At 38.4% G+C, this 16,078-nt stretch overlaps 1 protein-coding gene and 1 pseudogene across 1 annotated transcript in view; both read left to right on the top strand.

Annotated features, from left to right (window-relative positions):
• Positions 1-348: 348 nt before the first annotated feature.
• The window catches only part of NR6A1 (nuclear receptor subfamily 6, group A, member 1), a 52,589-nt gene continuing 36,859 nt past the window's right edge, over positions 349-16,078 (top strand). The window contains exon 1 of the mRNA XM_005881518.2: positions 349-459. Coding sequence (XP_005881580.1) covers positions 444-459 — 16 coding nt within the window. The 5' untranslated portion in view covers positions 349-443. The remainder of the gene's footprint in view (positions 460-16,078) is intronic.
• On the top strand, positions 12,280-12,843 carry LOC102259665 (annotated as a pseudogene).

Below are 16,078 nucleotides of genomic sequence, written 5' to 3' on the forward strand. Positions count from 1 at the left end.
GGGGGGTGGGGGGGGGGGGGAAATCCACATATTAGAACTTTTAAAAATTAAATGAAAACCAGGTCTTTCTAAAATGTTCTCTTTTAATTTTAGAATCTCAGCTTAAAAAACATCAGAGTAGTATTTCCCATGGAATGTTTCCATTATAGTTTTCAGAGAGACATGCTAGGCAGTATTGTTAACTAAAGAAAATAAGTCTATCAGTTCCACTTAGATAACCTTTGGTAATAAACGAACTCCGTACACGTTGTGACCTTAGCGCCTGAACTTTCTAATCACATGACCGGCTTGTAAACTGACCTGTGAGGATGACTGTCGTAGTGCCTGCTAAGAGAGAGAAATTGGCTAAGTGTCGGAAGGGTGGTTATCAAGCTGGACTTGTCCTGTAATCTGTTTCTTCATGGCTGCAATAGAACTTCTCAACAAACTGCAAGAAGCATGAAATGGAGACATGGGAAGGTAAGGGAACTGACTGTTTAAGACTGGGACCAAATCGAAGGTTCAGAAATTCTTTGAAGGTTTAAATCAAATAGTAGCTTTGAGGGAGGAGGGAGGCAATCCACTCCTCTTTTGTGTTTTGGCAGAATTCAGCCAGCAAGTTTTCATGTATATAGTAACTGGCTGTAAATGTTTGGAATAGAAAAAATAGAGGGAAACTGTACTGAATTGATTGTTGTGGTTGATGTTTTTAAGAGAGAAAGCAGGAAAAAAGGAAAAACAATTTAAATTTTATAGTGACTTGAAAAAAATGTTAAACTTCATTTTACATTACAGTCCTTAAGTTTACATTTTTAAAAATTATTCTATTTACCTTTTGACAGAATTTGTTTATATGTTAAATTTCTTAATCCCATTCATCCTGTCTGCCAACGCCTTATTTAGTACTGTTAATTATAGGTAGAATTGGCATCATGAGGCTGTTGATAAGGCAACCACATTCACTTTAGGTAACTTAGATACTTTGCAGTTTGAGCATAAGACTAAGACACTGCTAATTTCTTTTTAAGTGGGTTGTTTTTAAAAGGGTTAATATTCTTGCTCTCTCATTAATAGCCCCTAGTTTGTGCTGCAGTTCATATATTTGGAGGTAGGCTCCTACTTTCATTCGAGTGCCCCACACCTTTATTATTTGGGCCAGAAAGACATACACAGCTAAAGAAACATCTAAAAGATGAATTTTAGTATTAAAGATGTGCTGTATTTGTTTGCTGTGTTTTAAAGTATGGAGTCTAAGAGCTTGCCAAGAGTTTGGTTTCTTACAGGCAAGCACTGCTGAGCTATAGCCAGGAGAGTGTCAGATTCCTTGAGGTAGCTGGTTAATTTCTAGGGCATTAACCTATGAAATAGCTCATCTGGGAAAGCTTCCCAGCCCCTTGCAGCATAGCTAACATCTGCCATACGCAGGCAGCTTTGCAGTTTCATACTCACTCTGAGATGCACAAACTAGGGAAGTGGGATGGGACTCCCTCTCATAGCATTCTTATTTATAGTAACACTTTATAGTAATACTCCCTTATATGTTTTTATATACCAGAATTACTTGATTGGTTTCTGTTGTAAATTAGTAGAAACAACAAAGTTTGTAAGAAAATATCAATTACATGCAAGACCTGTTATTTTTTTCTCTTGAACAGCTTCTCTCCTTCCCCCAATTCACACAGAAATTCTTAATTAAACTATTTTGGATATACTAGCTTTTTCAGAAAGGAGTAGTTTAAGAAGTAAGATTTGCCCTGGATCCATTGGAATAGGAGTTTAAGGGTAGTCAGAGATACCGGAGCAGGAGGGATAGGAGTTTGGATGGGATAGCTCTGGAGGATTTGGCCTTTTCTTTTTTTTCCAGCCAGCTTGAATCTCTTAGTGATATATAGTCCACAAGTTCTGAAAGAGAAAAAGGTTTGAACAGAAAGTTCTCCCTCAGTGCTTATTTAATTAGATATTGAAACTTAGACTTTTCTTAGATGTTCAATGGCAGAAAATAACTTCTGGTTCTAAAAGAAGATCTTTCATAAAACAAGGAAGTGAATTTTTGAATTATTCCAGCTGAAGGAGGTCTCTGGAAGCTTAAAAAGCAAAATCAAACTACTTAAATTCTACTGTAAAAAAGCATTGCCTGGTTTTAGATATTGGGCCCTTGTCCATTTAAATTAACCTTTGTCACAGCTGGGCATACAAATGTTTTGTTTTAGTTCACAGAGGGTTAACTCTATTCAAGCTTTCACTGTGGCAGGCCTGATCTGTGGAGTCATACAATCTGGTCTTTCAGCCCTGCCAGTCGCTAGGCAGGAAGTCTTATTTCTTAAGCTATCTTTCAGAATGGGGGTTGGGATTTGGAGAAGGGTGGGGGAAGGGCCTTGGAGCATCTGTAAGGATCAATAACAGAGAGCAAGCCGCAAGAGAGGCCATTGTGCACACTTCAAGATAGATGCAGCCCTTGTGCACAGCTCCTGCCTGGCAGGGCAGACACCTAAAACTGAAACAATGCCATCAAATGAATTCCTTGTGAAAACCAGATTGCTCTTAAAGGAAAAACAATACTTAAGAATGCCTTTTTAATGTTAAGAATATTCTCATTCCTCAACTTTGCTGAAATTAGGCAGTTCCCACTAAAAATAACTCCAAATTGATTTTTAAATGCCTTTTGTCCTCATGCTAATACTGTATTGAATTGGAGAGGGTGATCATTTTGGTCTTAGTCCATGCATCAAAGCATTGAGTAATCTTTCTCTCCCCCCCCCCCCCCCTTCTCTCTCTTCCTCTCTTTCTTTTTCTTTCTCTTTCTTTCTTCCTTCCTTTCTTCTTTCTCTCTTTTTCCCCATAACCTTCTTTCTTTTTTATTCAAATGTTTGCTTTATTGATATTGGAAGCATCATTAAGGAAATGAGAACACACACACACACACACACACACACACACACACACACACAATTTGGTTAGGATTTGAGTAACACATGTTTGAAATCCCTCCCCCAACAGCTGGTATTGGCTCTTGAAAGTTCAACTGAGCTAAACAGATGCTCTTGGTGTGTTATTTTGAGATCATTTAAACAGACTTGTAGCCAAGAAAATACAGAAATCATAAATCGTATTTTTAAATATACTTAGGTTGTGATACCATGCCACATTTAATACATATTATATTTGTGTTAAACACAGATAACCTGAGCTTGTTTAAGTTCCACCAATGAATTTATCATTTGAAAAGCGCTACCATGTTTGTTGGTCTTTTACTCCAGCCCAGATTTTCATTTTTCCAAATCCTCTTTCCCAGGACTAACTGTAACATTCTTGTCTTACTGTATCCTTTTTCAGCCCAACTAAGCTAGTGATTCAGTAGGTACTTTTATGATGCAAATTCTTTATGACAGTTGGAAAGAGTAATGGAGTTATTGTTGCCTCTTTCCCATTAAACTCTGTAAAGTATTGGTGACAACTGATGGTAACAGCTGTGGAAATGGAATTATAAAGAGCCTCTAATATCCTTCTCCCAATTTGAAATCTTCCAGGAATAAATGCATAAACACACTGGGATGGAGGCATAATGTGACTTACAAACATACAAATGGAATGGGGGGGCGGAGGTGGGGGAGGAAGACCTGCATTTGAAATGAGCTCTAAGTTTAATTCACTTTATGCTTCTTGAGTGGAGACCTGACATATTCTTTTGGACAGTTTTGAGGCTCAGAATACTTAAGACACTTCACAAGATCATGTGGGTATTTTTAACACATCCCTAACCTATAACCCTTTCCTAGAGAAAGAGGATGTATACGAAGAAAATCTAATCACCACAAACAGCACCTCCTTAATACCATTGTTTTGCCTGTCTGATATATTATAATTCTGCATTAATATTTAAACCAAGGGAGCAGTTCTTTTAATGGGCATTTTCAGAGAGATACAAATATTACTAACAAAACTTGGAAGTTCAGTTACTATTTACATTGTATTAAAATGGGGTATGAAACCTACCATGACCCCTTTGAACAATGTGGTCTTTAATGTGCTTTAGGGGGAGGGCCTAGTGAAGGAAAAGCCATAAAAGTCTTCAGGGTTCAAGATGAGGTTGGGATTTTTAGCCCATTGCTTTTGTCATTTTCACACACAAGCATCACTGCAATCATGTTTGATTTAGCGTCCTTAATACAATGAGGTGGGAGAACAAAAGGATATCAGGCACAAGTAAGGAAGCCAAACATTTTCCCTTCCCCCCAATTTTTTCAGATCGTTCTCTGTCTTCCCTGCTACTGGGGTTTCTTTTTACGCCAAGGAAATCCGTTCATTTGCAAGAATCTTCTTTTTACATGCTTCAGTGGATTGCTTAGGAAATTGAAAACTAGCCACTCTTTAAATGTTTTTTAAACACATAAAAATCATGTCACATAGACTTAGTAAAAATACCATAATTAGGAAAAATGCATCTACTCTTACATATTTCAAGGTTGAGAGTTTGGGGGTGTTCCCAATGCACAGCTGTTTTACATATTTTGAAAAGCCTGATAGATGTAAAGGTCATTGCTAACTCTAACAGGGCCTTGATGCTAACACTGTGATCCAAAGACCTTGCATTAATTAGGATGAGAAGCATGGAAGGTCAGGAGTCAACCGGCTGGTGGGCTTTGGTGGATAGTCATTGGGGCCAATCACAATTCCTATAGGATTTTTAGCCATTCAAACCAAACCAAACTAAACCAAAAATAAACCCTGCTGCTGCTTCCATGGTCTCTGAGCAGATCCCGTGGGCTATATGGTAAGGACTTGTCCCCTGCTGCCCAGATGGCGCATAAAAACTTGGCCACAGGATTCCCAGTGTTGGGGAAAGAATCTAAGCAGCCTGACTCTGTCACTTAGCCAAGTCACTTAACTTCTGTGAGCCTCAATTTCCTCATGTATACAACAGAGGATATTAATACCAATCTCTCAGGATTACAATGAGAAATAATGAGAACCTCTGTCACAGTGCCCAACACATGCTTACATGCCTTGAAATTGAAATGCGTTTTAAAGAGTAGGAAATTAGGGAGATGAGGAAGAAGAGGATTCTTGGGTGAGCTTGTGGCTGGTGCTGTTTATATACCAAGTAGAAAAATCCCCAGGAAATGATGCCTGTATTCAGTGGGCCCTTTGGAAATTTATCTTGAAAATGCTGTACAACTAGTGAGGTGAGCTACTTGAGCTGTCTCCTACAAAGAATTACAATAGTATTCCTGGGCTAATTAAAATAATTAGTGGGTCCCTGCAAAATCTGTGGCTTTTCCCCTAAGAGAGTCTTTTACAATTGTGTTGATTGGAAGAAAAAGGCGAGGGGATGGGCTCTAAGTGAGCACACAGGTTAAATCATAATCAGGAAAAGGATAGTCACATTATTCCTATCTTCTTCCATGTGTTTTGGTAGATAAATAGATGCCAAGACAATTACCACGGCCATGCTGAATAGCCCTTCTCTGAAGCTTTACCATGAAGCGGTAAAGGTGGGACTGTTGTTAGCATGATAATCCTTGCTCTGCTTGCTTTTTGAGTCTTCAGTCTCTCTGCCTTCTGGGGGGTTCAGAGGCTCATTATTCTGATCTATGTGTATAAAATTATAATATGTGTAGCCAACATTAATTGAGCATTTTCTGTGTTCTAAGCCCTGGGAACATAGGTGAATAAGGCATAATTCCTTACCTGAACTGCAGCTCCCTTTTTGAATTACAAAGAGGAAAAAATAATTTTAATGTTGCTTAACAGATACTAACTATTCACCACTTAAAACATAGATTTTTTTTTTTTAGAGTAATTACAAGGAAAAGAGGAACATCTGGCTAACAAAGCATTATTTAAAACTGGCAGTGGGAATTGTTTTCACTTTGGGGCCCTATATTTCTTTAGTTTTTAGTTTAGTTTTGTTTTTTACTATGTTTGCCAGGCATTTCTTAAACCATGTTTGCTCTTCTGATATATGGTTGCACAACAGAATATTCAAAATTTTTCTTAAGATAGTAAAATTAGAGTCCTGGACTGAAGTTGGCATAGGTGTGTGTGGAGAGACTCTAAATGTCATGTCTGTTTCTCTGTTAGCATCCTGTTTACTGTTAGCAAAACGTTTTCTGTTGGTGAGGTTTCAGCGTGTGCCCTCCGTGCTATGGCTACAGCAGCCTAGCTTTGCTTTTCAAAGGAACTAAATTATGGATAACTTAGTCAATGTCAATTACAGTTTATTAAGTTACTGCTGTACATCAAATGTGTGTTTTGGACATTTAAAAAGAAAAAAGTAAACACTGTCACAGTGGCCATTTAATCATAATACATGTACGCATAGGTCAGTTTCGAAAGAGGAGGTATATAAATGAAAGGTTTGGCACTAGTTCTGAAGTCTTAGCTATTGTCATTATTATAAGAGTACTAGAGGCCCAGTGAACAAAATTAGTGCACTGGTAGGGTCCCTAGCAGCTGGTGGCAGCTGCCCAGGTACCTCGGCCGGGGCCTCCCACCCTTCCCCCAGACACCTGCTGCTGTTGGCCAGGGCCTCCCTCCCTTCTCCCAGCCGGCCCCACCCCCTGGTCAAACTCCCAAAAGAACTCCCGGTGGAAGGGACAATTTGCATACTATGCTTTTATTATATAGGATGTTTACATGTACATACTCTGATATGCAGTCATGGCTTTTGTTTTTTAAGTTTGCTGTGAGAGTTGTTAAATGCTGCTGACAAGAAAATCTACCACCCTCACCTCTTTCATTTGATTAGGGCAGGATAGAGGTGAGGTGATGATATACCACAATTAGTGTCTTTCCTGTCCCTGGATATAGTCCAATCATCTATTGTTTTAACCATATCGTGTACTAAAATGGTACTTTAAGAAACTGACCATCACTGTGCTGTTAGGATACTAGTTTTTTTTTTTAATGTGTAGAAATTAATTCCGTCTCGGCACCTCTGCTCTAATCCCCACATGCCTTTTGGGATCATGTACACTGAGACACTTGCTATGAGGTTATCAGCCTTGTTCTAGAGAAAAACTACACCCCATAGAATAGTTTTTGTATGAAAAGTTCATGTCATATGTGGAAAAATATTTGGATGCAGTTTCTTTATTCTTTATTTCTACAACATTAGCCATACTAAAGTAAGAGAACGATGAAATCTAGGGAATCTTAAGGAGTGGGGGGTAAGAAGAGCTAGTTTTATGAAAGTATTGATCCAGTGCCTCAGGGAAGCAAAACCCTTGGGTTCTGATAGCTACATTAGTAAAACCATGAGAATGTAATGCTCATATGCACTGTTTAAGTTTCATAATTTGTGGTCTTAGTGATGAATGCAGAGAGACTCCAGCACTTATTCTGAACATTGTTTTACACATGGAAGTAGTTTAAAAAGCACTTAATGGCCAGTAGGATGTGAGTCTCCATTAATGAACATGTCTGTGTTCTGGGCACATTCTGATCAGAATTCTGGAGAAAGTGACCTTTCCGTAAGGCGTTGTGGCAGCTACCTTTTCCACTCTCCTGAAACATATGGTTTCACTTAAAGCATGCTAATTGATCTCTCTTGCACCAGGACCTTAAAACTGGGCAGGGACCAAAGGAGCTGAGTACTAAGCTTTGAGCATTGGCACAAGGTTTCTGGGCTGGCCCACTGGTTTGTTGTCTAGAGTTCTTATAAATTGTGTGATTTGATTTGCCAGTAGAGAAGCTACACTATTCATTCAACTGACAGTCACTAGTGGTTGCTCTGTGCTTGGTATACATTAGGGATACAGACTGTGGTGCATACAGTTTAGTAGAGGGAGATAAAGAAAAGGTAGCAGCATGTTGGAGGCACAGTGTTAGCAGTCCTGGAGGATACAGTTTGTGCAGAGGTAGAAGTGCTCATTTCTATTTGGGCTGTCAGGTTAGGCTTTAACCAGGAAGGCATCGTGAGAGATTGGTTGTTGTTTGTCAGGCTAGTAAAGTGGGAATGGGTGTCCCAGGCAGAAGGACCAGCATAAACAAAGGCATGACCATAGAAAATAACCTGGCAGGGTATGGGATGAGTTACCAAGCTCAGAAAACAAAGATTGATTGATTCTAGATGCAAGGGAACCCCTAGAGAGCTTTGGTCTGTGAATGGATGCAGAAGAGAGCCCTCTTCACATTCCTGTTAGTCCTCCCTTTACAAATATGTTCAAGAGGTTAGTGTACTTTGCTCAAAGGAACAGAGGTCCACCTCAGAGCTGGAGGCCTGGACATCATTGCTGGATTTAGGGAGAGCATGTAGTAGCCTTTCTTAACCTTGTTACAAATTGCCAGAGGAGAGGCCTCTATTAAACAGTTGTAAGTTATACACTCTGTCCTGGGTGTATTTTTTTTAATGAATGAAGAAATATAGCGTCGCCCTAGTCAGTTTGGGTTAGTGGATAGAGCGTCGGCCCATGGACTGAAGGGTCACGGGTTCGATTCCAGTCAAGGGCATGTACCTGAGTTGCAGGCTCTGTCCGCAGCCCAGGTTGGGGCGCATGTGGAAGGCAGCCAATGATGTGTTTCTCTCTCTGTCTCTCCCCCTCCTTTTCACTCTCTAAAAATCAATGGAAAAATATCCTTGGGTGAGGATTAACAACAACAAAAAAAAGAAAAGAAAAGAAAAGAGATAGAGTCTCAGTGGCTTACCCAGACTTTTTCACTAGTTTAGACTAAAAGGTTCTTTTGGTTTTCTAGGACAAGTTGTACATGTTTTACCGAGATAATCATTGGAATTTTACCTAGATCTTGGTGAAATAATTGATGACCTAGTGCCCAAAGCTTTACAATAATGTTGTTGGATAAGGTGCTTTCATATAGTAAAATTTAGGGTGCAGTTCTATGAATATAGATTTGTGTAACCATTATTAAAGCAAAGATACAGAACATTTTCATTAACCCTTTGTGGTTATACCCTCACTTTACTCCTAACCCCCTAGCAACTGCTGATCTGATCTCTGCTACTATAATTTTATCTTCTTGTCCATATTATATAAATAGAACCATATAGTATATAACCTTTTGAAGCTGGCTTTTTTCACTCACTATAGTGCCTTTGAGATTCATCCAAATTGTTACATATATCAACAATTCGTTGTTTTTTAAAAAATTGATGAGTAGCCTTAGCTGGTTTGGCTCAGTGGATAGAGCGTCGGCCTGCGGACTGAAAGGTCCCAGGTTCGATTCCGGCTAAGGGCATGTACCTTGGTTGCAGGCACATCTCCAGTGGGAGGTGTGCAGGAGGCAGCTAATCAATGTTTCTCTCTCATCGATGTTGCTAACTCTCTATCCCTCTCCCTTCCTCTCTGTGAAAAATCAATAAAAAATATTTTTAAAAAAATTGATGAGTAGTATTCCCTTGTATGTTTGCTGATCCATTCAGCTCTGAAGGACATTTTGTTTATTTTCAATTTTGGGGGGTGAATATGAATAGACCTGCCATAATGTTCATGTACAAATATGTGTGTGAACCTAAGTTTTCATTTTTTATGTTAAATACCTGGGATGAACTTGATGGGTCATATGGTAAGTATATCTTTAACTTTATAAGAATCTGTCCATTTTATATTCTTCCTTGCAATGCTCTGAATCTTCACCATCCCTTGGTATTATCATTTAAAAATTTTAGCCATTCTAATGTGTAGTGGTATCTCATTTCTCTAATGGCTAATGATGTTAAATGTCTTTTCATATGCTTCTTTGCCAGCCACATAACCTCTTTGGTGAAGTGTCCAAGTTTTAAAAACTTTTTAGTTGATTTGTGTGTTTTTTAATTACTGAATTTTGGGAGTTTTTTGAGTGTTCTGGATATAGATCCTTTTTTGGATGAGTTTTCTTTACGAAAGTTAAAGGACTGAAAATAGAAAAGGGATACAATCTATAGTTATTAAAATGTTTTGCTTATATTTCTAGGTAATTCTCAGATCTTTTACAATTCTCAGCCTTTTTCTTTAATAGCCACCCTTTACTTTATGACGCAGGGTGTTTTCCCACAATTCTACAGTGCTGTATATGACTAGAAATGTTAAATATCTGAATTGATGTATTATGATTGAGCCCTCTGTAATCCTCTACTTAGTTATGAATTGCTCTTTGACAGTGAGAAAGGATTCTTTCCAGCGTCTGGCATAGTGAGCGGAGGAAGGGAAGAATTAGACGAGGTCAAAGAATTAGGCTAGGATATACTGGGCAAAAAGCATAGGTAAATGTGGGACTCGGCAACCTCCCTCAACCACATAGAACTACAACTGAAATACAGAACAACCATCATTCAGAACCACCTGAAATCTAGCTAAATGGAAGAAGGGAGAATTGATAGGGTTTGCTGATGGTTTGGATGACAGAATATAGTAAAGGGATTAATGAATGACTCCTGGATTATAGGCTTGAACATCTAATGGGTATTGGTTTCAGTTAGTAAGAGGGGGGCAGGTTATCCAAGAAAAATGTTGATATAGGAAATAGGAGTAGAATATAAAATTATGTGTTACTTTGGTAAGTTTGAGATGGCCCGTTAGAAAGCCAAATGGAATGTTAAATAGACAATTTGGATATAGAAGTCTGGAACTTAAGGGAGGTTTTGGTAAACATACACTCTGTCGAATTATCACAATATAAGTGGAAGGCCAAAGTCATCTAAAGAGAGAATATGTGTAGGAAAGTGCGCCAGGGACTAACCCCTGGGGATATGCCAGCATTCGGGAGTAAAGGAGACTGAGAAACTAGTGGTTTAAGAGGAAGCAGGGAAACCAAGAGAGTGGTATTCTGGAAGTCAAGGGAGGAAAGTGTTTTAAAAAGGAGAAAATTAAAATGCTTGTCCAATTTCTTTCATTCATCCAGCAAACATTCCAGAGTTCTTTTATTTTATAAGATTTTATGTGCTAGTCCAATAGAATTTACATATACAGTCATGTGCCTAATAGTAACATTTTGGTCAATGACGGACTGCAGATATGATGGATGGTGTTCCCATAAGATTATGATGGAGTTGGAAAATTCTTATGTAGTAATGTCATAGACATTAAAATGTCATGGTGCAAGGCATTACATGTTGTGGTGACGCTGATGTAAAAAAAACTACTGTGCTGCCACTCATATAAAAGTACACATACAATCACATAGAATAATTAATGATGTTACTGGTTTATATATTTATTATAATATACTTTTTATTGTTATTTTAGAGTGTACTTGTAAAAAAAAAGTTTACTTACAAAAAAGTTTTCTGTATAACAATATGCCATGTTATTGTGGCAGCAGCCTCATACATCTCGTGTTTACCAAATCTCTTGTTTGTATACTAACATGTGGTACAGGCTTTGTACCTAGGAGCAATCGGCTGTACCACATGGCGTAGGTGTGTGGTACACTATACCATCTAGGTGTGTGTAAGTGCACTCTATATGATGTTCATATGATGAAATCACTAATGACACATTTCTTAGAAGTATATCCCTGTCTTTAAACGGTGCATGATTGTATTTTTAAGGATTTCAGTGTGATAGCTCTATAGGGATTCTGAAGGCCCATCTATATTACGTATTGATATTAAAATTTCAGAAAGTTGCTTTGAACATCTTAACACTCATGATGAATCCACAGTATTCTTAATTTCTGCAGAGTCATCAATTTACTAGAATAGTTCAGTTTGCAAATCCACGTGATCCAGAGTAGCAGCCATTGAGTATTATAGATATAAAGGCCAAATGAAATGCAGAGACAGCTGTAATGTAGAGGTTACTTATGCAAGCATGTGGGAGTTACTTTAATTCTCTATACTTCAGTTTCTTCATCTGTAAAGTGAGGATGCGGAACTAATATATCTCTTAAGCCTCCTCTGTTTCTGAAATTTAATGACTTCATAATCCCAAACCGAATAATCAAAGAAATCACACTTGACTTAGATACATAAAAAAACATATCAACCCTCAAAGTCAGTAATGTCCTTATCATTGAAACCTTCAATAGCCAGATCAACTTCTAATTGAGTGTCTGGTGATGGAAGCACAAGATTTTGACAGTTGGAAACTACACTAATGGAAGTCCCTGGGAGTCTCTTTGGAATAAACCCGAAGACAATTTTGCATATACATATTTCCTAAAGGATATTTTGGCAACTCTAGTTTAATTGTTTGGTATAATTGCAATCTGTGTATTTTCACCTTTCTGATAGAGGCCTATAAATTAAAGTCATGGAAGGTATTTCTTAAAAAAGCTATGATCCCTTGGTAAAGAAATAATAACTAATCATAAGAAAATACAACTACACCTTCTGTTGGTGGCAGTGAATGTAGAGAGAATGCTATGAAGGTTTTGGGCACGCTGCCAGAGTACAAGTGGTAGGGTGCTGCCTGCCCACCCCCAAGTGCCGCACACCAATCCTCTACCACATACACATCTTCGCACCTAACTGACCATGTCATCTCCAAGTCCTGTTTCTGATACTTTGTGTCTCAACTGAAGAAGATGAAGAAATCTGCAGGGGAAATTATCTACTGTGGGTAGATCTTTGAAAAATACCCCCTTTGGGTGAAGAACTTTGGCATCTGGCTGTGCTACAACTCCTACAGTGGCACCCACAACATGCACCGGGAGTATCAGCCTGACACCACAGGCGTGGTCACGTAGTACTACTGAGACGTGGGGGCCGGGCACCGTGCCTGCGCCCACTCAATCCATATCATGAAGGAGATCTGGCAGACTGGCAGTTTCACGATTCCAAGATCAAGTTCCCGCTGCCCCACCTGATCACCAGCACAACCACACTTCACCACCAAGAGGCCCAACACCTTCTTTGAGATGCAGGGCCTCCCTATCCCCTGGTCTGTCCAAATAAACTCCTTGGGAAAACCAATACAATAAAATAAAAGACAACTACATTTGTTGATCTACATTTCTAGCACACTACAAGTCTTTTGCATATTTTAGTCTCTTCATTCATTTTACAATCCTGTAAAATGAGTGTGTTTTTATCTTTATAGATGAGGAAACTGAAGCTCAGAGGGATTGTCATGGAGCTAAAATAGTGGCTAACGGGGATGCAAAGCTGGGGTTGCTTTTGCTTTTGACTTTATAATTATAGTAAAAATAAACAACAACAAAAAACCATCAAGGATGATTTACTGCAAAAGGTCGATAAATAAGTTGTTGTTTCTTTAACTGAAGCAGTAATCTCCAAAACCATAGGTAGATGTGAAGGGGAGCAAAGAGGCTGCCGAGGAGAGTCAGATACGTTAAGTTGCTATAAGAAGGCACTTTTCTGTACCTGACTGGTAGGCAAAACCCAGTAGGTACCAGGCATGCAAGCTCACTCCGGTGAATTACCACCCTTCTTCATAGGCACCCTGAACTTTGGGATATATGGGGCACATTCATACATTTCTATTTAGTCCTCATAGGAACTTTCCAGGGGGAATTACTGTCCTCATTTTACTGATGGATTTCTTGAGACAGATGGTTATGATATGGTAATAGTAATATTACTATCTCAGAGTTATTGAGCATTTACCATGCGCTAGGAACTTCACATTAACTCTGTTCTCAGCACATATATTATTAACTCAATCCTCACAGCAGCCTTGTGATATAAGTACTATTGTTATCCAGGTTTTACAAAGAGGGAACAGATAGCATGGCCATGCATTTAATAAATGGAAAAGCAGATATTTGAACTCAGTTTGACTTCATAGCTTATCCTTTTAATCATTATTCTTGCAATCATTTCACAATATATTAAGTGAAGTCATTATGCTATACACCTTAAACTTATACAGTGCTATATATCAATTATGTCTCAAAACTGGGGCAAAAGTATAAATATTAAAATACAACTAAAAAATAAAAGAAAATTTGGTATTAATAAAAATCACTGCCCTAACCGATTTGGCTCAGTGGATAGAGCGTCAGCCTGCGGACTCAAGGGTCCCAGGTTCGATTCCGGTCAAGGGCATGTACCTTGGTTGCGGGCACATCCCCAGTAGGGAGTGTGCAGGAGGCAGCTGATTGATGTTTCTCTCTCATCGATGTTGCTAACTCTCTATCCCTCTCCCTTCCTCTCTGTAAAAAATAAATAATAAATAAATAAATAAATAAATAAATAAAATAAAAATCACTGTACTTACTATTTTACTTTCTGGTATGCAGAAAAATGACCAGCCTGAGATCAAAAGCCTCACTGAATCCTCACTAGTATTGTGAGGTACACGAAGGGCTAGAGGAACCCTCAGATAGTTATCAGTGAATAAATGTCAAGAGGTGATTGAAGCAAGAAGCAATAAATATTAGTGAATCAGTGTCTGTACTTCCAGCTTCAAAAATACTTACTTGTTTAGAATTATAGCATGTGGGTCCAAGATATCTATTAATAATTAAATATCTTATTTTCTTGCCCTACCTGTTGAGTGATGGGGTAACATTTTCCCCAGATTCATTTCCTGTGGCTTCAGCTAATTGTAATTTGTGAATCATTTCATCATTGTTTGCAAGCCTAAGCAGTTAATGCCAGCAATATATTCTTTTGTCCTTTTTCATCTTTTATTCAGTGATCTGTAAAGATAACTCCCAATCATTTGGTTCACACTGGTCTTGTGATTTGCTCACATGTTTACATTCAACTGAAGTCATTAAAAATGTTTTTTAAATTAATCTTTATTGTTGAGATTATTACAGATGTCCCTCTTTTTCCCCCCATAGCTCCCCTCTACCTGGCTCCCACCCCAGGCCCTCACCACCCTATTGTCTGTGTTCATAGGTAATGCATACATGCATGTATGATCTTTGTCTAATCTCTTCCCGCACGCCCCCCAAACCCCTTTACCTGGGAGAATCGTCAGTCTGTTCCATTTCCATGCCCCTGATTCTATTCCATTCACCAGTTTATTCTGTTCATCAGATTTTTTTATTCATTTGATTTTTAGATTCAATTGTTGATACGTATGTATTTGTTGTCACTTTGTTGTTCTGATGTCATTTTTTAGAAATGTCTCCTGAGGAACTCATGTGTGGCCCCTGGAAATGGATTTTTATAGTGATATGTGTAGTGGACGAGAAGTTTATGATTAGAGCAGACATCCTATGACTTTTAATTATTTCTGTTAAATTCTATGTTTGCAAATAAAATTTAGAGGGTACCTATTTCTAATTTCAATTCTGCCACACTTTCTGAGGCCTTTGCCTTCACTTCAGATGGTGGCAACCTGTGGAACTGAGTGGAGTCAGTCATTAGACTGTGCAGCTGATCAAGGAGTTGGAACCAGTAATCCAGTTGAAACAGATCCCCTTTGTTTAAATACCCCTTAGCTAGGCAAGTTCCAGATTGCCTTAAATGTCAGTATAATTTTGGTCAAGTGAGCAGCTGTGCTCTCCACTTCCTAAATCTGGCCTTCATCACAGTCTGAAAAGCAGGTTTTGATAAAAATCAGTTTCCAAATGTAATTTGTGTAACCTAAGCCCTTGGAATGGGTAAAATGCTCTTCTTGGGGGTGGGGGAGGTATTTTTGTTAACAGCAGGGCTGAGTCCAGGTATGAGAGTAAGAAGTGTTTTGGTTACAAAGCTTGATCTGTATTTAACCAAATTAAAGTAGAACTGGTCACTAATATGAAGGTACTTAGTGTTCACTCACAGGATGGTAAGAATACCTCTAGTTCTTTATTTTCGCAGATTTTGTTGTGACTCATGTTGTTTCTTTGGCTTAAAAAAAAAAAGCTGCAGCACTAAGGCTCAATTTTGATTCATACCATCCTCTTCCTACACTCCACCCCCATAAAAGGTAGTTTGGTATTATGGGAAGTTTGTCTTTGGAAAAGTAGTTAAGGTTGCACCAGCTCCATCACTGGCTGATTTACTATGTATCCTTGGGTGAATCACTTTACTTTTCTGAACCTGGGCAAGTAATTTTATCTTTTTCTTTTCTTTCTTTTCTTTTCTTTTTCTTTTTTATTTTTTTAAAAATTTTTTTATTGCTTAAAGTATTACAAAGGGTATTACATATGTGTATTACATATGTGTCCTTTTTTCCGCCCCCGCCCTGACAATCCCCTGGCCTCCCCTATCTTATCTTATCTTTCCTTATCTTTTCTTTTCTTTTCTTTTCTTTTCTTTTCT

This window comes from Myotis brandtii, unplaced genomic scaffold (genome assembly GCF_000412655.1).
Source record: "Myotis brandtii unplaced genomic scaffold, ASM41265v1 scaffold68, whole genome shotgun sequence".
NCBI classification, from domain to species: domain Eukaryota; kingdom Metazoa; phylum Chordata; class Mammalia; order Chiroptera; family Vespertilionidae; genus Myotis; species Myotis brandtii.